The sequence below is a fragment of the Phlebotomus papatasi genome, chromosome 3, assembly GCF_024763615.1.
Source record: "Phlebotomus papatasi isolate M1 chromosome 3, Ppap_2.1, whole genome shotgun sequence".
Lineage (NCBI taxonomy): Eukaryota > Metazoa > Arthropoda > Insecta > Diptera > Psychodidae > Phlebotomus > Phlebotomus papatasi.
The window spans coordinates 1,600,264-1,627,427 of record NC_077224.1 but is presented as its reverse complement, the minus strand read 5'-3'; the positions used below and the strand labels follow the sequence as shown (position 1 = coordinate 1,627,427).

At 33.6% G+C, this 27,164-nt stretch overlaps 1 protein-coding gene across 7 annotated transcripts in view; it reads left to right on the top strand.

Moving 5' to 3' along the window:
* Positions 1-22,850, top strand: part of LOC129806426 (uncharacterized) — a 100,259-nt gene extending 77,409 nt beyond the window's left edge. For 4 of the 7 annotated variants that reach the window (XM_055855013.1, XM_055855010.1, XM_055855011.1 and 1 more), the window contains 4 exons: positions 10,883-11,290; positions 13,678-14,283; positions 18,011-18,230; positions 21,682-22,850. In XM_055855013.1, the coding sequence (XP_055710988.1) occupies positions 11,112-11,290; positions 13,678-14,283; positions 18,011-18,230; positions 21,682-22,302 (1,626 nt within the window). In that variant the 5' untranslated portion in view covers positions 10,883-11,111 and the 3' untranslated portion in view covers positions 22,303-22,850. The remainder of the gene's footprint in view (positions 1-10,882; positions 11,291-13,677; positions 14,284-18,010; positions 18,231-21,681) is intronic. The other 3 variants (XM_055855015.1, XM_055855014.1, XM_055855016.1) reach the window with 1 other exon arrangement.
* Positions 22,851-27,164: the final 4,314 nt, after the last annotated feature.

Here is a 27,164-nt window from a genome sequence, read left to right as displayed (position 1 = left end):
CGATGTATTTTTTCGACGGTGAAAAGTTACACTGTCAATTGAGGTGAGAATTTTATACGTTAAATCTTATTCATATGAATGGATTTTCACTTTATTTGCAGCACAAGGAACCAAATAATTAAACTATAACATAGAAAAATATACTAATTAAAATTTAGTACTGTATTTATCAAGAAAAAATTGACTGTCCAACTTGTCCCAGCGAGATTTTCCAACTTTTGCCATTGTCCAACTTGTACCAATTTACCCTATTCGTAGCCAGACTGTGAGTGAAGCCTCAAGGTGTTCCCCTAATTGTAAAATGAGGATATTTTTCCTTACGATAGTTGCTGATGCACCCAACAGGAGTGCCTCATTTTGGGGTGATACTGTGCAATGTATATACAGTGGAAATCCATACTTTGCGCCTGTGTGCGACCGAAAGTGGAAAATGGGGGTCGTATTTCCCACAAAACTGCTCTCCATTCATAGAAAGGCGTCTCTCACACAAACTTGACATTCATAAAGAATTGTATGAGAGTGTCTAGTTGTTTCTTTTTTCACTCTTCTTTTATTTGTTTATTTTTTTTTTGTTTTTCGGGTGGAAGGAAATAGTTGTGAGTGGTGAGTCTAATTTTGTCTCTCTCCCACAGTTTTTCCCATAGACAAAAATCTTTATTGGGAGCTATGTCTGTGAAAGAGTGTTTAGGATGGTTTTTTTTTCTTCTTCTTCTGATTTCTGGGATTCTCTTGGGAGGTTTTCCTTTTTGGCTGGGATTTACGAGAAATGGTTGGATAAACAGCACATCTGTCTTTATGTCAATTTTCACGCAATTTATCGCGGTGAAACACATGATTTTTCATTAATATGGGGAAGAAAAACAAGAAGATGAAAATTGGCGGTAGAAGTAAATGAGAGTGAGATCGTGACCACCAGGCGCCTCCACTGCACGCGAAGCTATTTTTCAGCTAAATATTTAGACAGAAAATATATATCACGAGATGTTTTCATCCGCGATAGTGAAAATTTATTGTAACTTTTTTAATGTTTTCTAAGGGGGAATTGATATGTGTTTGTGTGCTTTTTTCTGGTTGGCAGAAAATGATTTTAGCATAATGATATTGGCATTCTACAATAATAATGGCATCAACTCGCGCTAACATTACGAGTTTTGTAGCATTTCAAGTGGGTGTTTCTGTGGTGTTGCGATACGCGACTTCAACACACCTCATTCTATCAATGAATTTTCCATCTCACTCTCTGTGTCTCTCCTTTTCGAGCTCAGTGGTGTGCAATAGAGTGTGAGAAAGAGGAAGTTAGTGTCAGGGAAAAAGCGCGAGAAATATGTCTGTGAGTGATATTGTAGTAAAATTGTGTATACGTGTACGAGAGACTATATATATTTTTTTTTCTCGCTTGAGTCTTTCTTTTGAATACCTCTAACGATCCCACACTAGAAATTCTCAAACGTCACCACAGAGAATTATATATATTTTCTAAAATAGATTTTTCCACACCCTTCATTCCCGGCCACTACCATGTGCCAGCCTGAAGTGCAAAGAGAAAAAAAAACACACAATTGAGCTTCAGTTCTAATCTCGATAATTTTGTGTAAAAGGAGACTCTTATCGCAATAGACAATTTTTTTTTCATTCGCCAGAGCACTCCAGGGAAAATCCATAAAAAGGGGGGTGAAAGGTGGTGAAAAGAGAGGAGTGTGAATTTTTTATCGCGATTTCTTGTGACGAATGCTGCGGTGGCGTGATTTAGATTTTTTTTTGGATAAGAAAATTCACTTTGTAAAAACCTGAGCATTGTCTGCGACTATATACCGGGAATTTCGAATTTAAAAAATTATAGTTTCATTTGAATTCAAATTATTGCTATTTTAACATCTGCGGTTAATATGTTGAGGTTCAAGGTTACCTGACTGAGCTTTTAACACAATTACATATATCGCACGTTTGCAATAGAAGTGGCAAGAATGTTTAATGCTGTGGAGAGATTTTTCAATTCTATCACTGACTGTGAAAAAAGGGGGTGCGATTAACTTTTTTTCCTCGTAATTTTAACACTTTTTAGGTGTAAAAATATATTAACATTTTTTAATGTTAATTTTACACCTTTTTTAAGTATAAAATTAACATGAAAAAGGGTAACTTTAAACCCTGATACACCTAAAAGGCATAATATTTACACCGATTTCGGATCAATACTGCAGGGTAAAATTAACATTTCCGGAATGTTATTTTAACTTTTTAGGATTTCTCTCAGTGATTACTAAAGTCGATATGGTTTTTCTACACAAAAACTACACGTTTTTGCAAAATTACACGAATAATTTTAATATTGTTCTAAAATAACACATTTGTTTAAGATTAGGGGAGATCGAGGTACTTTTAGCCAGCAAATGAAGCTTTTAGCTGAGATTCTTTACAATCTCAGCTTTTGTAGTCACAGGTGAAATCCGACCTCATCAGATCGGGCCCAAATTTTGGATGTACACGTTTTGACACTCATAGATCATGAAAATCATGTGCGCCAAAAATCGATTTTCGTGGACGTTCCGTCCCGTCCCGTCTGTTACATTTCGACTTCTGGAGAGAGAACGGAAAGAGATATCGACAAGCGGTTTTCGGCAAAGGTTAAAAGTCATTGGGCCGCTAGAAGTTGATGATGTCAAATCCACCCCCCCCCCACCCCCCTTCCGACATTTTGGAACACCCCCAAATTTTGTTTTTTTTTCGATAACTCAGCCCCTATGGCATCGATCGATCTCAAATTTTAGTATGTTATAGCTGGGCCTAAGAGCTTTCGATCAATACCAAACTTCAACCCCTCCGACCCCCCTGACCTGAGCTAGAGGGGGTCAAAAATTGAATTTTTGAATGGTCATATCTCCGGTTTTAATTATCGGAATGCAAAGAAATTTAGTGTTTTACAACCCTTGTGACACCCCAATTTTATCCGATTTAATCGAAGGTCCGATTATTCGAAAAATCGATTTTCGATTAATCGATTTCGAATATTTCGAAAACTAGACGATGTTTTTTCTTTAAATTTTAATATGTTGTAGCTGGAGTCGAGGCCTTTCCAACGGTGGGTCGTACTCCTCCCTTGATGTTCCCTGACCTGAACTATAATCAAAAATGTCTTGACCGGACTGCATTTTCTGTATTTATAAAGGGATTTCGATGAAATTTTAGCCTATATTGTATTTGAGAGCACGATCTTTCTAATAATGGGCCCCATCCGTCTCTACCCCAACCCACTGTACCCTGACCCTTACTATACCCATATGGACCGGACTCTATCACTTATGTTTATTAACCGATTTCAATGAACTTTTTTTTCGTTTGTTGGTCTTCCCCACTCAGACTATTTAAAATAGAAAATGACCAGTGATAAGCCCAGATAAGCTCATGGTAGCTGAGATTCTTTACAGGTGACCTCGAAATGCGTACAACTCGGGGTGCTTGCAACTCGGAATGCGTGAAAATTCGATTGTGAGTTGAATTTTGGGGGTAAAGAATCGCGTCGAGCCAATTTCATCCATTTCGACTGCCGAGAACAGTTTACTGGACGCGATTCTTTACCCCCAAAATTCAACTTACAATCGAATTTTCACGCATTCCGAGTTGCAAGCACCCCGAGTTGCACGCATTTCGAGGTCACCTGTAAAGAATCTCAGCTACCATAAGCTTATCTGGGCTTATCACTGGTTTTTGTTTAATAAATGAAGTATAATAGCATAGAATTCTCTAATTATGTATTTTTAATCTTCTTTAAAACTTTTATTCTAATTCTACAAAAAAAGATCTTGTATTATATTTTCAAGACGTTGAACAAATTTAAAAAATCCATCCGGATTACGAAGCGGACATCTGTCATATTGTCTCCCAATCATAGCAATAATAGCAATATAGTATACAAATAGCAATATTTAATAAAAATTATATAAATAATATGGAATTTGATAATTCTGTAGTAGCATAATTTATTATCTTGCTGATTTGGGGGATTTAGGATTAGTATGCCAAATTTCGGCATAGTTGCATGCAAGCGCCAAAGTCTTAAGTTTGAAATGTAATATTTTTAATACAAATTGATTTTTTTATTCCTTCTTCTTAAGAAGTGTTGCTTGGAACCTTGTAGACAGTTTACCGTCTTTATTTATTCTAAAATCATTCTTAATACATTTTAGAATGAATAAAAATATAGACATAGCTTTGGTGGCCTACTTCGTCCACCTTCATTCTCATAGATCCTTGCCTTTCGGGAATTCTTCCAATGTCTTTTTCACGTCATCTCGTTTGTCGAAGATACAATTTTTGTTATTTTTTGCATTGTATAATCTCTGGAGTATGTAATAACTAAAAATTCATGGAAATTTGAGGAATAAAAAAGATGGCCGGAATTGCAAGCTGGCCGGAATTTGGCACACTTACCCGAATTTTAATCAAAATACGTTTTTAGATTTATAATGTATTACGATATACGATATGATGTTGTAGCAGTTTGCATAACATCACATTCAATGAACTTTTGTATGATTGGAGCCCGATGATAAAAGGTTTCCATATAAAATCCATAAATGCCAAATTTAATTCAGATAAAAGTCCCACAATAGAACCTCGTGTACATGACAAGGTCTGCCAATTTCTATCCAGTCTTCTTGGCAACAGATAAATGAGTGAATAATGTTTTATTTTGCACCTTCTTTTTCTTTTTCCACTTGCCTCTAAAGTGTTTATACGAAAAATGAATTGAAATTTTGGGTGCTTATATTTTGATAATGAATGATGGAATATGGAATGTATGGATTCTTCTACATTATGTACACTGTACACTCACTTTTCTGTTCGAAAATTTTCCCCCTTTTCCCTCATGACACTTCAAAGTGAATTTATGTGGTGTTTTCATTTAATTAAGCAGCAAAATCTTATCAGCTGTAAATTGTATAATGTGTGTGGTGGGTGTGTTGGCATTACAAAATAAAAAAAAAGTTGCCGCACAATAAAGATTTTATTATAAAATCCCAAGAGGTAAAAAAATTTATTCAAGGTGCTCTTCTCGCTTTAGTTGAATGAGAGTGGCAAAAGGTTGATTGTGATCTGTGTGTTGATTTCACATTGATTAGATAAAGATTAATGTTTGTACTTTATTTATTTTTTTTGTTACTTTGAAATTTTGACGTCATCTGAGAATGATTGATTTTTGAAAATCTTCCATCGCAAATGTACTGATTGTGGGAGTTGATGATTGGTCATTGGAGGATGGTCAAGATGAAGGCAAAAATTTTTGGTATTTTGATATAACGTGATGTCTGGAAGAAATTTATTAGTCAAAAATAAACGCTATCAAGGTGATATTTTGTTTGCAAGTGGGTTCTCCCCTTATCTTTCTTATCAAAGTGCGGTATATAGAATAACTCAGAAAAATATTCCACATTTCTTACAAACAATGAATGAACATTGAAACTCCAGTAGTAGAGCTCTTGAAAAGGTATCTTATCTCTTTTCTAAGATTCTTCCTACCTCTGTCCACGCAAAACACTCTGGATGTCATGTAGAAGTATTAAAAATTTCAAGGTGAGGGCTAAGGTTTATCGATTAAATTGTATGTGCCATATACTTTCACTTAGTAATTACATCTCTGTTGGGTTATATTTTTGGAGCGAAGACTTCTGGGTGGGCTATAAGGTTACAAATACAAATTACGTTAAAGTGGTTAGAAGTAAAGTGGTTAGTACTACACTGAGAGAAATCCGAAAAAGTCCAAATAACATTCCGGAAATGTTTATTTTACCCTGCAGTATTGATCCGAAATCGGTGTAAATATTACCCTTTTTAGGTGTATTAGGGGTTAAAGTTACCCTTTTTCATGTTAATTTTACACTTAAAAAGGTGTAAAATTAACATTAAAAAATGTTGATATATTTTTACACCTAAAAAGTGTTAAAGTTACGAGAAAAAAAAGTTAATCGCACCCTCTTTTTTTCTCAGTGTAAAATTTCTTTGGTCAGTGAAGAGCGTTGGCGGGTCGGCCTAGAATTTCTGCAGATCTTTAGGAAGAACTTATAAAAATAATAAAGAATTCTTGAATATTTTGAAGCTATGTATTTGGCATAATCCGAAGAAATGACAGAATATTTTAGATGGTAAAAGCTCTAAGGTTAAATGCCTGTACATTTGGAAGCAATTGTCGTCAAAATATGCTTACTTTGAAGGAAATCGCCTGCAATGCTGTAGGTGGAAACGTCAAAATTCTGTCAAAAATGATTCTTTTCTGATGAAAATTGTTCTGTGACAAAATTTCTGTCAAAAATGAGCTTCAAGAGTAGGGGGAGGTGGGGCTACTTTGAGCTGTGGGGCTACATTGTTATACGATTTTTTCGCATATTTCTAAAGGAAACTGGGGTTTAACATGATGTAATTTCGATAGACAAAATAATTGTGGATCTAAATAAAATATTTGTAAGTACCAGCTTCATTTAGAAATAGGCGAAAAAGCCGTATAACAATCTAGCCCCACAGCTCAAAATAGCCCCACCTCCCCCTACATAAAAAAATTGCCTATACACATTGTTATGAATTTATGACGAATAGATCGGGTTTTGATGAAAATTCGTCTAGGCAATTTCGTTCAAAAATCATATCAAATTCAAGGTAATTTCTATCAAAAAAATTTGAAAGAAATTACCTGCTACACATTGAAATTGCCTGCTCACATTTTCGGTTTTTGAAGAAAATTTGTCTAATGTGTAGGGATTTCTTTCAAAAATAATATTCAATTCAAGGTAATTTCCATCAAAAAAAATTTGAAAGAAATTACCTGCTAAACATTGAAATAAAATTCATCAGTCATTTTTGACAGAATTCTTGAAGGGAACCATCACAATTCAAGATTGCTTTTCATGAAAATTTGTTGTTTTCTGCTGGAAAAAGTGAGTAAAGCATTTGGTGAAGTTCCTTGGGATTTAGTAATTTAGTGAATTTTTGTGGCAAATTTTCCAAAAATGCAAAAGAAGAGTGTTTTTGTGACGTTTCAGGGATTCTTCTGTTGTGAATATCACACAATATTTGTAAATGAAAATAAAGACAAAGTTTTGAGGTTATATTCACACATCCGGAAGGTCAATAGATATGCCAAAAATTTCCTCTTTTTTATCACTGTTATAATCCATGGAGTACGAAAACACTGTACTGAAGAACATCTCAGGAATACACTGATGCATCAACTTCCGGAAAGTTCTAGAGAAAAATCAGAGGAAATGTTCCTTCAAAATTGAGTTGGATCCCACCAGGAACGACATCTCCTAAAAAACATTCTTCCTTCACATTTTTGGAAAATTTTTCACATAAATTTACTACATATTATCGCAAAGGAACATTTACAAACACTTTTCTCGCTTTTTTTCAACAGAGAAACAAAAAAAATCATGAAAAACAATTACAAGAGCAAGGAACTTGGGAATGATACCAATCTGTCAAAAATATTTGATGGAAAATAAACCCAATGTGGAGGAATTTTCTTCAAAAACTCTTTCAAAAAATCCTTCAAAAATAGGATTTTTTCTTTCAAGAATTTTTGAAATAATTCTTGATGAAATCAGCTCCAATGTGTAGACACCTTTAGGAAACGTCAAAATTCTGTCAAAAATCCAATTTTTAACGAAATTTGCTCCTAATTTGTAGAGGCCTTAAAAGGATATTCTTATGCCTCTGTCGTACTTTATGGCCTCTACTATGAGAAATTTCTTTAAAAATGCCTTTTTATAGAAAATTTCCCCTATCCTTGTAAGCAGAAACGTCAGAATTTTTTTTAAAAAAAGGGAATTTTTGACGAAAATTGCTTTTAGTATGTAGACACAATTAAAGATCAGGAAAGTTTTATAAAATCAAAAATTACATCCTTTTCTTACATAAACGTATCGTATTATATCCATCTCACTCTTTCATACTCTTCATCTTCTTATGAGCATCACACAAATTCAGTTTAGATTTAAGTATCTTAAGTTGAGTTTAAGTTCAGTTTAGATTTAAGTTTATGAAATTTTCCGGATCTAAAGGGCTTGCAGAAGCTCTTATAGCTCCGGCACATTTTTTTAGATGAATAAAATTTCATAAAATCAAAATTATTCACATCCCTTTCTGTCTCAAGCGTTTTGCACATGACTATCCCACTCTATAATACTCTTCTTCGACTTTTTAACGTCACAACAAATTCAATTTAGTTTTAAATTCTATTTGAATAAGGTAAAGTACCCTTTATTCGACCGGTTCCTCTATTCGACCGGTAGATTTATTTATTCAATTTAATTATATTTGCTATAATATTTTGTGTATGATCTAACATTAATAGGTCAATTATTCTTTAAATAATACGAATCAGTGACAAATTCATAGAAATTGATGAAATTCACCATCAAATATTCAAAAATTGACCCACCGGTCGAATAGAGGAACCCGGTCGAGTAAGGGTACTTTACCTTATCAAGGAGTAAAATAGACAAGGAAATGCATATATGCAAAACGTTTGAGAAGGAAAGGAATGCGAATTTAGATTTCTTGAAATTTTCCTGATCTAAAAGGTGACGGAGGCAATATTAATCGTTCTGCGTATGTCTAACCAACTCTTTCTGTCATATTTCTCGTAAGCAATTGCTCACACTGAATTTTCAACAAAGCAATTTTAACTCAAATCATATTCAGAATTTAACGTATTTAGTGTTAAAATCTTCCAAAAAGAACAAACATTTAGATGGAATTCATTATTCATCAAATATTGGATAAAAATCCATCATTTTAATCAATTTATTTTTAGTGTCCAATTTTATCCTCAAAGTGTCCAAAATAAGAAACTGGACAAAATTATGAGCCCTTACCCTACCGGAGGCATATAAATTAAAATTAAATTTTGGCAATATCAACAGAGTCAAGGGGCATATTTTAAAACTTCTTTTTAAAATTCATTCAGCAGAAAAGACTTCACCCTATTCAGAAGCAATGGACTTTATAACTAATATTGTTCACAATTGTTGAACCCATTCAATTTATAGACCTTCGTTTTGCACTAAAAGTTTGTTTTTGTCTTAACCGCAAGAAAGGACCTTTGAATTTTTAGGATCTGGAAAATATCCATAAATTTTTCAACAATCTCGCTCGTAGCTGTGCCAAATTTCGGACATCTTTCTTTTAGAAGCCCCTTAATTCTAGAATTGTAACAAATTGAAATTTTCCGATAGTTTTTTTTCAAGGTTTTTAAGAGTGTTTCATAGAGTTACAACATATATTTTCTCTATAAAATTATTCTTAAATATATTTAAAATTAAATAAAAATTTAACTCTCTAACGGTGTTTTCTTTAATATGCGAAAAAAAGTTCTAAAACAATGTTTTCTAGGATAATTATAATCCAATAAAGTCGAAAAACCATCCATTCCTCATTATCTTTTTTAGTTTAGGCGCTAGGTGAGAAAATATAAAAATTTTTTGAAACTCTTTTTGCTTCTAAAATTCACATTTTTAGTTTTTTTTTCAATTTTTTTAAATAAAATATATAAAGTAAAATGACATCTTTCAGTAAAAAATAAATTTATTTTAGTGAGATAACTTTAAATAAATCGGTATTTTTATGGAAATTGGAAATGAGTTTTTTTGCACAAATATTTTTTGTTGCTTTTTCTCTTACCTGTCACACAAAACTGGGAATAGCAACAAAACGAAAAGTCAAAATGAGATCAAACTTTCAAAATATGTTTATAAGACTATTACCGAGAACACTATAGTACTTTTAAATAAATAAAACCTTTATTGTCGCTGTAAATGTGATTTTTGTGAAGACCCCGTTGTGAGGTCTTACCCGTTGGAGGGTTAAATATTGCTTGGTATTCTAAATCGGACAGCAGGTTTCTTGAAGTCCCCTGCTCTTCCGGAATGTTTTCAAGGATTTTTTTACGACCCCTCATTTGCAGAGAGAAACGTAAAAGTTTATGAAATTTTGAGAAATTAAAGAGATGTCCGGTATTGCAAACTGTCCGAAATTTCACACAGTTTCCCTGCATAAGGGAAAAAACCTATTAAAGGGATGTTTTTGTCGCTTTGTCGCGGAGGCTTTAGGTAATGTTAAGACAGCAGTGGTCGCACTAAAAAGGGAAATGACTGTAATAATCGATTTGCCATCATTTCACAGGGTAAATCGATACGTTATTAATGCTAATAAAGTTAATACAATAATGATACTTCCATATATAATGTTATGTGTCTTAAATGGAAAATCAATGAAATTGGGTGCTTATTTTCTTCTTTAGGTGGGAAATCTAACACAATTCGTTTTCCTCAGAAAAAAAAAATTGATTTTCCTCCTATCGTGTATGATAAAATATCTCTTGTTAGTTCTCGTACATTATTTAATTGAAAAAGACTTTTGGTGTGTCTGAGCCAAATATTTTTTGGGTTTTCCTCAGCAGTCTCTCTGCAACTGTTCTTTTGGCTCTATCTGCAGGAATAATTCTCTTGCCGTGTATTTTCTTTGGATTCTTTATCTAAAAGGCAGTCAAGGTGTTGGTGTTTCTTTCTTCTTGAGATGTTAAGAAAAATACATTAAATGATAACAGAAAATGTGGATTTAGTCACGAGACGAACTTCGATGACTTTTTCATAGATTTTCTCTATTTCTATTGATACCTCTTGAATTTTTCCCAATTGTGTGTGTGTAGTGTTGTTGTCACCTTGACCTTGAAGCTATGACTGGAAAATTAAGCAGAAGTGGGTGCGGAGAAAGTCATTGAAAGTGTGTGTATTGGGAGGAAAAATGGAGAAAATATTCTGTTTTAGTAATAAATTTTTTATCGATGAAAATGATTCCGTTAACACATTCTTTTTCTTTCTTTTTTTTTTAGAGTCATACATGAGGATTTGCTTGACACTGGAAGAGATCTTTGGGGACAATTGAATGAGCAGATATTGGGTGCCGGAAAAGTCCTGTGCTGAAATTGTGTCACGAATGCGACGTGTGCATTCGCCAGTGTCACTGCCAGAACCACCATCACCATCAGGCATCATCGGGAAAGTGTGGCTGGTGGAGGACGTGCGACTGTGGTCGCTGAGGAGGATTTGGAACGACGGCCGATGTTATCAGCCGTAGAGAGTCACCTGGGGCCCAGTCGGGCGTACACACATCCATTTGTGGGTCCCACGGTTACGGCTCTCGTGCCCAATTGCCATCCGATCTCATCATTTCCGCCCCTAAACACCCCGCCGGCTAATATGTCGGCGGCGGAATTTGCTAGACCACAGCCCAAAGTCAGGTAAAAATGTCCCTCTAAACTCTATTCAAATTTTAAATTATTCGATAGGAATTGACGGTCCTAAACAAAATTTTCATCGCTTTTAGTTGATTTGTTGGAAAGGTCTTGGAATTTCGGACAAGACTAAACCGTTTTCAATTAGTTATGAACCGATAATTAATTTTTTTTCGGAAATCGGTAATAATACTTCTAAGTTATTTTGGTTGATCGGGTTAAGTCGGCTACAGTGGTGGAAATAAGTATAATTCCACTCAATAAATTGAGTGCTAGGGTATTTATTTTTGACCAAATTTAGGTTAATATCTTTTAATAATTTCATTTTAAGTTATAATTAATAAATTAAGTTCCATTTTCTAAAGTTTTGCATTAATTTTTACCGAAATTTCATAGGAAAAATGTTTAACGAATGAAAATAAGGGAAAAATTAAAGTCTTAGTGGCGATGGATCTTAGGAACCAAGAAAAATGACTAGGTTCTATCAGATAATTGTCAAATTTGTCAATATATCCGCCCTATATGCCTCTTAAGGTACCCCAAGAGTCAAAAATCCTCTGTTGTTAGAGGCCAAAAGAGCTTTTTGCCTCTAACAGTGTTGCTTTTCAGTGTAGAAATGTACTTTTCCACCGAAATTTTATTGTAAAATGATGATTGCTGTTTAGTCTGGTTATGTTCTGATGCTTTTGTCCTAAAATGGCATACGTAAGTGACCTTGGGTCATCATCGCATAAAAACTAAAAATTATTGCAAAAAGGCTTTTAACAGTTTAATCAATATGACATGTTTTACGCTATTGGAAAGTTTCAAAATTACTTTTCCCGACTAAAAACAAGCGAAAACAAGATCTATCATTCATTTTTGTGCAAAAAAAATAACATTTAAAAATGACCTTGGATTATTCTTAATAATGGTCTTGAAGGTCAAAATTTAAAAGTACGCTAGAGAGTTTATTTGTTAACAAATTTGAACAAATATTAGTTCGTTGGAAAGGTCTTGGAATCTCTGACAAGGGTCCCGGCCAAAATCCCTAAAGCCAAAATTCCGAATTTTTAAAAGCGTCATAGCTACTCCCACGATTGCACCCGCGTTTGCTGGAGGCAAAGGGAAATTTTCTGTGTCTTGGGAAATTATTGTACATATCCTCCGTATATTTAATTTCGTCCCTATGAGGATTTTGAACATTCGGGATTTTCGCTTTCGGGATTTTGGTCCTTTCGGAATTTTGGCGTTCGGGATTTTGGCTTTCGGAATTTTCGCTTTCGGAATTTTGGCTCTTTCGGAATTTTGTCCCTTTCGGGATTTTGGCGGTCGGGATTGTGGCTTTCGGAATTTTCGCTTTCGAGATTTTGGCCCTTTCGGAATTTTGTCCCTTTCGGGATTTTGGCGGTCGGGATTGTGGCGTTCGGAATTTTCGCTTTCGGGATTTTGGCCCTTTCGGAATTTTGTCCCTTTCGGGATTTTGGCGGTCGGGATTGTGGCTTTCGGAATTTTCGCTTTCGGGATTTTGGCCCTTTCGGAATTTTGTCCCTTTCGGAATTTTGTCCCTTTCGGGATTTTGGCTGTCTCCGATATGACAAATTCTCGTAAGCCTGAATCAGTTCCAGTCGGTTTTGAATCGATAATTTTCAAAATGCAAGTGCGTTATGAATCAATCCTGAACCAGTAAAGATAAAAACTCGTAAAGATATAAACCAGTAAAGATAAAAGCTGCTTTAACTCGTGATCAAGAGACTTGAATCCTAAATCAATTACGAATACTTTCCCGATTCATTACTAATTTGGGCCAAACAGGGCAGAGCATTTTCATACATTTTCCGTACAAGAATATGGTATATTTTTTCTTAAGCGGTTTTTTTTAGTTTTGGTATAAAACCAAATGCAATCATTTTAAAACTTCTACCAAATGAAAGAGTACCTAATGTTATGTTATTTCACAAGCATCAGTTTTTCAATAACTGTTTAGAAAATATGAGTGTTTCTCTATCAGAAAAATTCTAGTAAATCCCTAGGATTAAAACGGACCTTTTTTTTCCTGTAAAATCCTCAAAGGAAGGATTCTTCCGAAGCGTAACAAAATACTTCTCCATCATATTATATTAATCATGTGATGTTGCCAGGGTAGAATTGATTTTCCGGAAAAGGTAATTTTATCTTATTGTGAAAGAGGGAATGGGGGCAATCACAGGAGTTTCAATATAAGATAAGATGATTTTCATGTCCTTGGGGGTGAAAGCCCTGTTGAGAAATATGCTTTTTGAGTGCCAATTAAAAAAAAATTTCTCGAGCGTTTGGTGTAATTTCTATTTAGAAATTTCCAGGAAATTTATTTGCTTTGAATCCTTCTGTTGCGCAGTTGAAAGAGGATTTTTGTTATTTTATTTTGCGTTTAGGTACAATGGCAATTTGTCGTCGAGGAGTGCTCTGGCCACGTCTCCACGATCCAAGTACATCGAGCAGACGGGTCCGGTGAATCTGGCCGTTGGATCAGGCAGTAATTCACCCAAGATGGATACACTGCCACCACCTCAGGTATCACAGCAGCCGCCGCTACTCTATGACACCTCCGCCACATTCTCCCAACCCCTCAGCTACCCAGGTCTCTACGGACGTAGCGCAGCAGCCCAACTGTATGGGCGCTCTGCCCTGTATCCTCTGCATTCGCTGGCGCCGCCTCGGAGTGCACATGGCACCTACATTGCCCCTCAGCTGGATTACCATCCAACGGCGCCCTTCCTGTCGGCTGTGCCATATTCGCCAACGGCGAACCTTCAGCCACCGCCCGCCGAGACGCCTGCTGGTGCTTCAATACTGAAAAAGAGCCCAACGGTGTCCAACGCCTTCTGCACTCCTAAGGAGTCCAAGAACAGCGTCAGCTTCAAAGTGCCATCGGGCAAGGAGGGTTCTCTAAAGCATAGAATCCTCACTAGGCCCTACAGCGAGCGTGAGTCCACCAAAAGGAAATCTCCCAGCAGAACAATCCCATCGACTGTCGTAAGGTAAGTGAGATATCAATTCTTTCCTTAACTTAAACATCTTTTTCTTTATATTGTTTGCCAAAGTGGGAATACCTAGGGCAAATGCGAGAGGACTAAAATTTCAAACTCCGATTTTTTGTGAGATAAAAGAAACTGAGGCTTTAAAATTTTACCACAGGATAGGCTTAGTGGTTCATTAACTCTTTCGTCTCATAAGACCTAAGGTAGGGTGGGCAAAAAAAAAAAAAAAAAAAACTCTTTCGTCTCTTTTGGGACTCTGAGTACCCAAAGAAGCATATGAATATTCTATGAAAAACAATGTTTTTTAATTATTCAGAACTGATAAAAATCCGATTCTTGTGGATGATTACAAACTATAAGAATGTCCAAATGTAAGATATTTTTTGTAGGACCTCAATTAATTCCTGAGCTTACATATTTTTGATTAAAAATTGTGAAATTGGCTTGCAGCATATGCTGCGGTCCGGAAAGAGTTAACGCAATTTTTTAGTTTTTAAGATCTTTAAGTTCTCTTAAGATGCTTTAAGAGCTGTTAGGATCTTTTAGATCTTTAAGACCTTTTAGAACATTTTTGACCTTTCAAAACCTTTTAAGACCTTTAAAACCTTTAAGGTCGTTTAAGACTTTTTAAGTCCTTTTAATGCCTTCAAAACTTTTTAGAACTTAAGGCTTTTAAGGCCGTTTAAGACCTTTCAATACCCTTTAAGACCTTTAAGATTTTTAAGAGCATTTGAGATTTTTTAAAGACATTTATGACTTAAGACACTTAACACATTTTAAGACCTTTCATGACCTTTTAAGACCTTTAAGATATTTAAAACTTTTTAAGACCTTTATGATCTTTTACGAACTTAAGACCTCTTAGGACATTTAATACCGTTTAAGATCAGTAAGGCCTTTTATGACTTTTCAATGCCTTCAGGATCCTTAAAGACATCTAAGACCTTTTACGACTTTTAAAACTTTTAAGAACATTCATGATTTTGAAAGACATTTAAGATATTTAAAAGCTTTTAAGACCTTAAAGATTTTTTACAATCTTTAAGACCTCATAGGGCATTTAAGACCTTTTAGGATCAGTAAGACCCTTTACGACATAAGGCATTCTAAAACCTTTAAGACCCTTTAAGACCTGTTAGAATATTTAATACCTTTTATGATCTTTCAAAGCTTATAGTCGTTTAAGATTTTTAAGACCATTTAATGCCTTCAAAACTTTTTAAAACTTAAGACTTTTAAGGCCGTTTAAGTTCTTTTAAGATATTTAAGACCTTTTGAGACCTATAAGACATGTAAGTCCTTTAAGACCTTTAAAACTTTTAAGAGCATTTTACATTTTTAAAGTCATTTAAGACTTTTAACCTCTTAAGACCTATCATGACTTTTAAGACCTTTAAGATATTTAAACCTTTTTAAGACATTTAAGACCTTTTACGATCTTAAGACCTGTTAGAACATTTTTGACCTTTCAAGACCTTTTAAGGTTTTAAAACCTTTAAGGTCGTTTAAGTCCTTTTAATGCCTTCAAAACTTTTTAAAACTTAAGGCTTTTAAGGCCGTTTAAGTTCTTTTACGACCTTTAAGACCTTTTAAGATCTTTTAAGACCTTTAAGACATGTGAGTCCTTTAAGATCTTTAAAACTTTTAAGAGCATTTGAGATTTTTAAAGACATTTAAGACTTAAGACCTTTTTAAGACCTATCATGATCTTTTAAGATATTTAAGATATATAAAACCTTTTAAGATCTTTAAGATTTTTTACAATCTTTAAGACTTCATAGGGCATTTAAGACCTTTTATAACTTTTGAAGGCCTTCTAAGACCTTTAAGATCCCTTAAGACCTTTAATACCTCTTAATACCTCTAAGCCCCCTTTAAACTAGGATATTTTAGTTCGAAGTTTCTCTTTTTGGGGCATTTAAACAGGGGGATTTTAATTACAAACTTAGATTACGAAACTAAAGTCCCTCTCTGAGCTTTAACCCAGTGCATCTTTGCTTATAGTTCAGCGCATAAATTCTCCCTTTTCGAAAGCTTTGTTTATTTATGTTTGAATATTTTGACATTTAAATGATTTTAAATTAAAATTATCAGTTTTTTTTTATTTTTCAAGTACTTTTACTTTCGTAAATCGTTCTTAGTAATATACTTCGAAGCCTTGGAAATTAGTTCAAAATTGAATTAAAAAAAAATATTAAAAAAGAATTTTAGGACCGTGTAACTGATGTTCGAAACGTTTTGAAGTAAAATAGGAAGTCTTCCGGGCTTTGTATTTTATTCTAAGCACACTTCTGGAAGTTATAGAAGGTGGAGAATATTTATCTCAGAAACGAACCATTAGGGGAGATTTTTCGAGACTCGCCTCCCCGGTGCATAATATTAATTGTGAAATTCCTTCGTATAAAAGAAGTCTTAAAACCTAAAGCTTTAAAAGGTTTCAGCTTCGAGCATGAAATATCTCTGTCCTGGGCCCTAGAGTAACCAGTTTTCCAACCTATTCCTCAGAGAGACCGTTCTAGAGAGAGGAAGTGATTCACGACTTCCAAATTACAACAGTTGTAATCTTACATAACAGAAGAACTGATTTCTGCCATCCGTTAAACATAAAGCTCAGAAAGTTCTTTTATCCAAAAAATGCCTATTCTTGGGTGAGTTTCTTTCATTTCAAATTCACCTTTTCTGCATTTTTTCAACCGGAGAAGGGACTTTTTTCTCAAAATAGTGAAAAACAACTCTAAAGCTTCTTCTAAACAAGGGTATTTCGAAATGCACCTCATTGTGCTAGATACCAGTGAAACTCGCGGGAAATCTCCCCTAGTGGTTTGTTCCTGAGATAAATTTTATACATCCTAGGTCATAATCTACTTATATGTGTCTTGGCTAAAATTAAAAGTCGAATATATTTTCTATTTTATTTCGAAATGGTTTGAAGTTTAGTTTCCCGATATTTTTCAAATAAAAGATTAAATTTATGAGAGTTACAAAGTCAATGCTTTCAGATAACTTTAGAATAATTAAGAAAAAAAAAACACAAAAGTTGTTTGCTTTCGTTTAAGAGGGATTTCATTCGTAAAATATTCATGTTTATCCGAGAGCGTTGTCTGACGGTTTGGAAAATATTTTAGAAAATTGAATATTCAATTTCATGTATAGAGTAACTTTAAACTCTCTTTGAATTTAAGAGAGAGTATATTGTATAATATGTACACTGAGAGAAATCCGAAAAAGTTAAAATAACATTCTGGAAATGTTAATTTTACTCTGCATTATTGATCTGAAATCGGTGTAAATATTATGCTTTTTAGGTGTATCAGGGTTTAAAGTTACACTTTTTCATGTTATTTTTACCCTTAAAAAGGTGTAAAATTAACATTAAAAAATGTTGATATATTTTTACACTTGAAAAGTGTTTAAGTTATGAGGAGAAAAAGTTAATCGCACCCCCGTTTTTTACTCAGTGTAGATAAACTATGCATAGCGACATACTGTGTCCTTCTCACTTTGTGCAATTTTAATTTTGTGGATAAATAATTTGATTAATACATCAATATTAATAAAAATACAATGGAGAGGTAAACAAAATTAAATGTTTGTGATTTTATTAACGTAATAAGATTGACCGGAACAACAAAAATTGCAAAAGGAATGCCTGCACTTTTTTATAATAAGGATTTTTGGCTGGTATTAGATGCTGTTATGATAGATGTATGTATCTTTTTTTCAACAGCAGTACAACGACGGTGAAACCAAACTTCAGCAAAGGTGTCCTCATTGATCTGGGCAATGGCGAAATGCGTCGAGTGGAGGACATGCGAACGGAGGACTTTATCGCCTCTTCGGCAAAGACTCCTGGATTAGAATTGGTCGATTCTACTGTTGTGAAGATCTCATCGGGAGGCAGCAGTGACATGGTCGTAACGCTCAATTGTGTGAAGCACAAGTCAAAGGTAGGAATTCTTTAAAAATAATAATGCTCTTTGCTTTGGGAATAATAAAAGATACTTTTTAGATTAGAAAACCTTTAGTCCTACCTAACTTTTAAAAAAATTGGAATAAAAATAAAAGTTTATTTCGATTTAGTTTATTGAGGAAAAGTTATATCAAAAGTATCTTAAATTCTCTTTTAAAACTTTCTCTCAAAAGAAAATCACAAGCTTTCGATTTAAAAATTATTTTTAAAAGACGAAAACATTTTCACCTAAAATTCCCTAAAATATTCATAGAAATTGGGCTTTTCTTGATGGAAATTCCGATAAATGTTCTTTTATATGTTTTCAAATGTAATTTAAATTTAATATTGATTAACCTTGTAGATTTCATGAACTGAAAGCTTGCCAAAGGCATCAAGATGGTTTTTTTAAGAACACACCAGGAGGGGAATTCTGTAACGCTCTGGCAATGCCATATGACAAATTGGGTTCGAATCTTAGGAGAGCTTTTTCGAAAATGCGATTCTGTAGCCGTGACATTGCCATTTCAGCTCACGTGGCATTGTCAGAAGTCACATATTTGAGATTTCTGGCAATTCAAATGACTATAAATTTTGTTAAACAAATCAACAAAAGACGTATTGTATTTTCTAAAAAATATCAAGTAAAGGGTTTTCATTAAAAATTCAATGAATTGGATTTTCGAACTCATATGATATGACTAAAAAAGCTCGTTTGGCATTGTCAGGTTTCGAACTCACGCGTGACAATGCCACGAAAATTACAAAATTCCCCTACAGGAAATTGATAATAATTTTTTTTTTGAATATCGTGAAGGGGTGGTAACGGACCCTACCATTAAAAAATGTTGATATATTTTTACACCCAAAGAGTGTTGAAGTTCTGAGGAAAAAAAGTTAATCACACCCTCTTGTTTTTCTCAGTGTAATAATAATAATAATAATAATAATAATGCTGGCATAACATTCCATGAAGGAACAAGGCCTTGCCGCAAGGAGTTTTCTAGACATGCATTATTATTTTTTTTCTTGTACGGGATGAGGTTGTCAGTCCCATGCCCGTAGAATCAAGTACAGTGAAGCTCACTGGATGCAATCCGAACACCTTTAACGCCAGAAAAATTCCTGGTCACCTAAAGGGGATTCGAACCCGGGATACTTGCATCATAGAGCAAGTGCTTTACCACTTGACCCAATTGAGTGCCCTTTTTAGAAGTTATAGAACATTCATACACTTAAAAAATATACTTAAAATGGTTCTACTAATCGATCTTCCTTAATAGATTTACAACATCTCGACAAAAAAATTTTGACCAAAAAAACCGATAGGCCAACACCTTTCTGTTTTTTTTTTCAAAAATCGAAAATCTGCTCTAAAAACGGGAATTCTCAATATTTCTGGATTAAATCAACACGACGTAATATGAAAATGTGACAAACATCAGCGCTTTGTCGCGAGTAGTGAAACTAATATGGCAAGACTCAGCCATAACATTAAGTACTTAATTAAGGCCTTTGTTGAAGTTCTTAATTATGAAGTCTGTATTAAGGACCTGAAGTGTTTTCACTAAGTACTTAATTAAGGACTTTCAACTAAGTACTTTTTGAGTAGTTACCCTAATGCATATAAAACATATTTTTTATTCTTCATATTTTTTTTTATTTCTCGAAGAAAAACTCAAAAATACATAGGGTAAATTAAGGTAATTCAAAACCTCCAAATGGAAACTTTTCGCTATTCCAAATGGAAACGTCATTGTTTTCATGATAAATACACTACTAAATTGCTATATTTATATATTTTCTATACCACAGTTTCATTATTTAGTTAATTTTGCTCGAAACAAAACGAAAATCTATTCATATTCACAAATTTTAATTTGTTAATTTCTCAGAAAAATTAAAAGTGTACCTTTTCACCATTGAATTTTTAAAAGATCGATCATGTTTTCCAATGAAAAACACAATAAAGTGATTGTTGTTTATTCGTTTTGTTTAACATTTATGTCATATTTCTGGCTAATTTTAGTTAAATTCAGTGCTAATCTTTATTGTTAACGTTACGTGAAGTTTTTAAATAAAATAATTACTTATTTCGTGAATAAAAAGGGTTTTTCTGAAGTGTCTGCAAATGCTTCAACAGGAAACCGCGGAAATATGATTTTTTGGAGAGATTTTCTTATTGTTTTAAATGGAAAAGGAGAAAAGACCAGGAATAAGAACAAATCCTGAACTCAAGAGTAACTCAACAAGGTTTTGGAAGCCTTTCCTCGCGGTTTCACTTACACTGTCTCCAATTAGAAACATTCCCTTGTCTCCATTTGGATTAATATGTTTCCAATAGAAGCATTTTACGGTCGCGTATATTTCTTGTATTTAAGAAGTTTTCAAATTATATCTAAAGAATTTTCACTAAACAGTAACAGTCTAGAAGAGTCAAGGAGCAAATTTATGTAATTCTCTTCAGAAAAAATATGAACTTAATGTGTTGAATCTTCTGTCAAATTTAAAGCGTCTGAAAATGGTTTTGAATTAGGACATTTACCCTAAAAGTGCTATTTCAATGCTAAATAAAAAGAGGAAATCTTTCTTCTGAACATTTTTTTTCAGTACTTTACTGTTTTTAACCCTCTAACGGTGTTTTCTTTAATATGCGAAAAAAAGTTCTAAAACAATGTTTTCTAGGATAATTATGATCCAGTAAAGTCGAAAAAACCATCCATTCTTCATTATCTTTTTTGGTTTAGGCGCTAGATGAGAAAATATAAAAGTTTATTGAAACTCTTTTTGCAAAATTCACATTTTTAGTTTTTTCAATTTTTTTAAATAAAATATACAAAGTAGAATGACATATCTTTCAGTAAAAAATGAATTTATTTTAGTCAGATAACTTTAAATCGGTATTTTTATGGAAATTGGAAATGAGTTTTTTTGCACTAATATTTTTTGTTGCTTTTTCTCTGACCTGTCACACAAAACTGGGAATAGCAACAAAACGAAGAGTCAAGATGAGTTCAAACTTTCAAGAGATGTTTATAAGACTATTACCGAGGACACTATAGCACTTTTAAATAAATAAAACCTTTATTGTCGCTGTAAATGTGATTTTTGTGAAGACCGCCTAGAGGTGGTCTTACCCGTTAGCGTTAGAGGGTTAATGTGTTGAATCTTCTGTCAAAGTTAAAGCGTCTAGAAATGGTTTTGAATTAGGACATTTACCCTAAAAGTGCTATTTCAATGATAAATAAAAAGAGGAAATCTTCTGAACATTTTTTTCAGTATTTTACTGTTTTTAAGTGGATCTGCTTTATCGACTTTTCTTTGTATTGGTTCCTGTCTTGACTGTATTGGACCTGTGGAGGTCCAAAAGCATGAAACAGTCGTGACAAGAACCAACCGGGTTTTTCCTTGGACTCGTGGAAGTTTATGGAAGAATTATGTTGTTGCAGGTTCACCTGAGCGTTTACCCTGAGCATCCGTTCTTCGTGTATCGTCAGGGTTGGGCATCGTGCAATCCCGAGGGCACTTTCCGTGTGCACGGGCTCAAGTGTCACCAGTTGCAGGTGGGCGATGTGTGTATCTCGCTGCGTCAGAAGGATCCAATGCCAAGTGTTCCGGAATCGACGGCGTTGAGTGTACAAGAGTCTGGTGGTGGTCGAGAACCACCGATGGCATCACCTCCGGTGCAGCAGCAACCGCAGAATCTGTCCCGGAAGCCGGCGCAGCAGATTGAGGGTGTGACGTATCATCCAAAGTATCGTAGTACAAGTCAAATGGACAATCCACCGCCTCAGAGTGCATCCACGACCATTAATCATAGTATTCAGAGCATTGTGATGAGCATCAATGACGATCAGAGGCGCTACCAGCAGCATTTCCATCCACTCCATCATCCAACATACTACAATCCGCACGAAATGATGCCAGCGCCGCGTCCAGAGGATTCTGCTGCCATGCAGTCAGAGGCCAAGAAGAGGCGCTGGTCAGCTCCGGACAACATTCACGACGACGAGAATGCCTTTGTGGCCGGAGCACCCTATCCACCACCACACAAACTTGCTAGTCATTGAAGTTTCTTTTTTTTCCCGGAAGAGAAAAAGGAAAAGCTGAAAAAAGGTATGTTGAGCGAAATTTTTCTAAGGAATGGGAGAGAAATTTCTCCTGAAAACCATTTTTTAATTTTTTGTGAAATCAATTGCCACACGAGTTTTTTTTTAGAATGAGAAATAATTGAAAATAAAAAAATATTTGAATTAAAATAAAATGAGATAATAATGTAGTTAGCTGAACTTTCTTAGGAAGTTTTGGTGTAGTTCAAGAAGATTAAAATAAAAAAAATAAAGAAAAGAAGATGTCAATATGCTGAGAAATACAAAAGATAATTTCCCATTAGGATTACTTACTCAAAAACAAAATAAATAAATAAATGAGGAATACATAATTCTTATTAAAATGAGACAACTACCTCAAGTTGCAAAGGTAAAAACAAAAAAAAGAGGAGAGATGCAAGGGAAAGAATGTGTGGAAATAAAAAACAAGTGAGGACAAAATATACAAAAAAAAAACACTTAATGTTTATTATTTTGTAAATTATTGAAATGAAAATATCGATCTCATACTCGTAATGTTTATTTTTTGTTTTTTTTTTTTTGTAAAACCAACTGAAAGCCAGTTTAATTGCATCTCTGCACAGTTTCTCGGGCTTTGCCGAACAAATCAGGGAAGAAAGAGTTGAACAAAAAGTGCAAGAATGTAAAGTTTTTTTTTAGGAAAACGTAATGTTTTTTTTTATTAAATATGTATTTTTTTGGAGTGCAAAGTAGGAAACCTCAGACCACGGAAGTTGAGATTGAAGAGAATCTCAACTGAAAGTAGAGTTACATTGGATGGGAAGTTCTTAATGCAGGAACTAAAATTCTCATATAAATCTTCAAACGTTAAATTCTTAAATTAGCTTAAATTGATTGAGAAATACTCTGGATAACAAAAAAAAGCTTAACGGAAAATATTAAGTTCTTTACTTTTAAAAAATGATGGGAAACCACAATGTTTGGCGCTTTTGAGAAACGGATAAATTCATAACAAAGAATCATTGTCAAATAGGAGAAAGTACTGTCCCTTCGAACGGTCATGCCTTCGAATAATGTGAATTTTCTTTTATTTTTCCTAAAATACTTACACATTTTTATTAAACACTATAGCTTATTATCAATTGTTGATAATTACATGATTACGGCGTTATCACACTTGGACATTAAAATTTTAATGTGATTCACATTAATTGTCGCTTGTGAGCGTCCAAATATATTATTTGTGCCTTTGAGTCACTTAATATTTGGGGTTGTTCTATTTATTGATAAAGAAGTGGACTTGGCCTGCAAAAATAAGTTTAAATTTACCTAAAGCATAAATATTTTTCACATTAAAAAATTAAAGAGAAAATCGCATTAATTTTTCGCATTAATTCTATAAATCAATTTATATAACATTTTGCGGGCCAAGTCTACCTTTTTATCAACAAATAGATCAAATTTTGAATATAAAATGATTCAAAGACACAAATTATACATTTGGACTCTCACTAGCGACAATTAATGTGAATCATATTAAAATTTTAATGTGCAAGTATGATAACACAGTTAGAACAGGTAGAACTTGCTGGAAACCAAATCAATCGAATACGATGAACAATAAACTCACCCCGTAAATACTGCAGAATTTCTACAGAAAATTTTATGAATTTTCGGCACTTTCCTCCAAAGTGTCGTTCTGTCAAAATGGACTTGGAATATTTTTTCTGAAATTAGTTATCAATTTAATAGAAATCACGATTTTCATGATATATTTTATATAATATAACTTTTGCGAGGATATGCTGTCTATAGGGGATTAAATAGCAGTATTAAAGATACTTCCGACCGAAAATTCTGCATTTTTTGATAAATTGTTCCAGAATTTTCTTGAGAACAAAGAAAATTTTACGATGTAATTTTAAGCTGAGGGCTATAAAATTGTTTATTATTTATAAAAAAAATACACTTTTCATTTCAAAAAGTATTTTTTCCTCAATTTTTGCAATAAAGCGTAGAGATTTGAAATCACCGTCTCGGAAGCAGCCATTAGGTAACGTATGTGAGACTTCGCTTACCCGAGTCAAATTTTAATAACCCGTCAAATCATTGCTCTACTTGACGATTTTATTTGAAGGTTTTTTGAATTGTAACGGTATATTTTAATACATTCAGAGAAAATCTGTAGATTTTCGGCAGAATTTCTTCCAAAAATCCACAGATTCTCGGCTGAATTTCTGCATACACAGAAAAAAAAATATTTTGTAAAATTGTTCGTAAATGTTTGTAAATTCCTATGGAGGAGTTACGAAATGCTCGTGAATTGTATAACTCACAAACAAGTTCGTAAAAGTTTGTACGTTTTTCACAAACATTGCTCGTAAAATGATCATTTGACGAACATTTTTTGTACTTTTACAAACATTTGTTCGTAAATGTTCGTAAACACACAAAAAATATTCGGAAAATTTTGTCATTTTTTCGTATTTGTTCGTAAATTTTTGTTTGTCTGGCAAAAATTTACGAACAAATACGAAAAATGACAAAACTTTACGAACATTTTTTTGTATGTTTACAAACATTTACGAACAAATGTTTGTAAAAGTACAAAAAATGTTCGTCAAATGATCATTTTACGAGCAATGTTTGTGAAAAACGTACAAACTTTTACGAACTTGTTTGCGGGTTATACGCTTCACGAGCATTTCGTAACTCCTCCATAGGTATTTACAAACATTTACGAACCATTTTACAAAATATTTTTTTTCTGTGTAGGAAATCTGCATAGTGTCCATTGTCTCAACAAAAATATTGTTGATTTATCAAGAAACTGCAGCAGTTACATAGAAAGCGGTATGTTCTGCTTAACAAGCATTACCGATTAAACATTTTGGATAACTAAAAAGATGCGAACAAAAATACTGATTTTTTAAAAATCGCCAATTGAATGATACAAAAACACGAAATTTAGGTCGTCCCTCTGCTTAAAGTTTTTACTTCACTATTCTTTACTTAGGGTAAAGTGATATAATTTGGAATTAGTGTTACAAGTATTCGTTACGTTAGCATTAGTTACGATTCGTCGGTACAAGTTGGACATGGCTTTTTTTCTTGATAAATACAATACCAAATTTGCTTTTAAGTACAAGGAATCAAATTATAAAACTAAAGCATTAAAAATATACAAATAAAAATGAAGTACTAAATTTATCAGGACAAAAGGCCCCCATCAAATCATTGCTCTACCTGCTGATTTTACACAGAGGTTTTTTGAATTGTAACGGTATATTCTAGTACATTCAGAGAAAATCTGTAGATTTTCGGTAGAAATTCTTCCGAAAATCTGCCGAAAATCGGCAGAATTTCTGGATAAGAAATCTGCATAATCTCCATTTTCTCAACAAAAATGTTGTTGATTTATCAAGAAACTGCAGCAGTTACAAAGAAAAGGTATGCTCTGCTTAACAAGCATTACCGGTTAAACGTTTTAGATAAATAAAAAAATGCGAGCAAGAATACTAATTTCTTAAAAATCGCCCATGAAATTATACAAAAACACGAAATTTAGGTCGACACTGTGCTTAAAGTTTTCACTTCACTATTCTTTACTTAGAACACGACGTCGCAGAATTATTTATTTTATATAAACACTGTGATATATCACCAAGAATAACTCTATTGAATTTTGCAAACTTCAGTGAAAAGTATTCTACAGAAAATCTGCAAAATATCTACAGAAATTCGTCAGAGTATGAACCAGGATTCGTCAGAAAATCTGCAAAAATTTCTGACGAATTTTGTCCCAAGCCCAAATAAAATTCGTAGGAATATCTACAGATTTCTCGGTAGATTTTCGGCAGAGGTGTAGATATTTTCTGCAGAAATCTGCAAGATATCTGACGAAATTATTTGACGGGCCCTGTCCAAATTGTACCATTGTCCAGCTTGTACCATTTTACCCTATAACACGGCGTCGCAGAATTCTTTGTGTCAGAACATTCAATACTCATATGTTCTTTGGAAAAACTCAGATTAAGTAAAATAACAGAATTCAAAGCATAAAAATCACGTAGAATTCCAAATTGATATAAATGCCGAGTTCAGCCATTCTCAATAAAAAGCAAATATTAATTTTCTTTAATTTCGTAAGACTTCTACAGCAGCTCTAAGGACTCATAAATCCATTTCCTCATTAAGATTTAAACGTTTTTTGTTTTGTGTTAAAATAAGAAAAAAAAACGAAAAACGTTAAAATGACTTTTCGTAGATTTTATTAATAAAAAGCTAATCCAAGAATCATTTATGAAATGGCGAGTCATTTTAGGTTCATTTATGAATAGAATTAATTAATCTTTGCAAAATTATTCGAACCCTATTTTTCTATTACAAATGTTTGACAAATCTAAGTTGTTAACACTGTACCAGTCGGGTAAAAGTATCTACGTCGCTGGCAGTTTGATTTGGCCCACCTTATCCTTGAAACATCTTGACCCTCTATAACTTGGAATAGTTGTTTTTTTTTTGAAAAGACACTTGAAGTGCGCAAAAATGTAAAAAATATTTGACATCAGAATTCAGGCCCATTTTTTAATTTTTGCTTCTAGAACCCAGGAAAAAAGGGCCTAGGCTCCCAAGTTTGTCAGGAAATGTGAGATGTTAGACTAGCTTTTAGAATACATGACCATGGATGAAATTCATTTAGTAACTTGGAAAAAAATCCACTTTTACGAAGCTGAAATATTATGATTTACGAAGCTGCAAAATCTTCCCCAAATACCAGAAATTCTAATCCAATGTAGCTCCACTTTCCTCCAAAGTCTTCTCATGGAAATGAGAAGTTTAACTGAAAACCCTGAGAACCA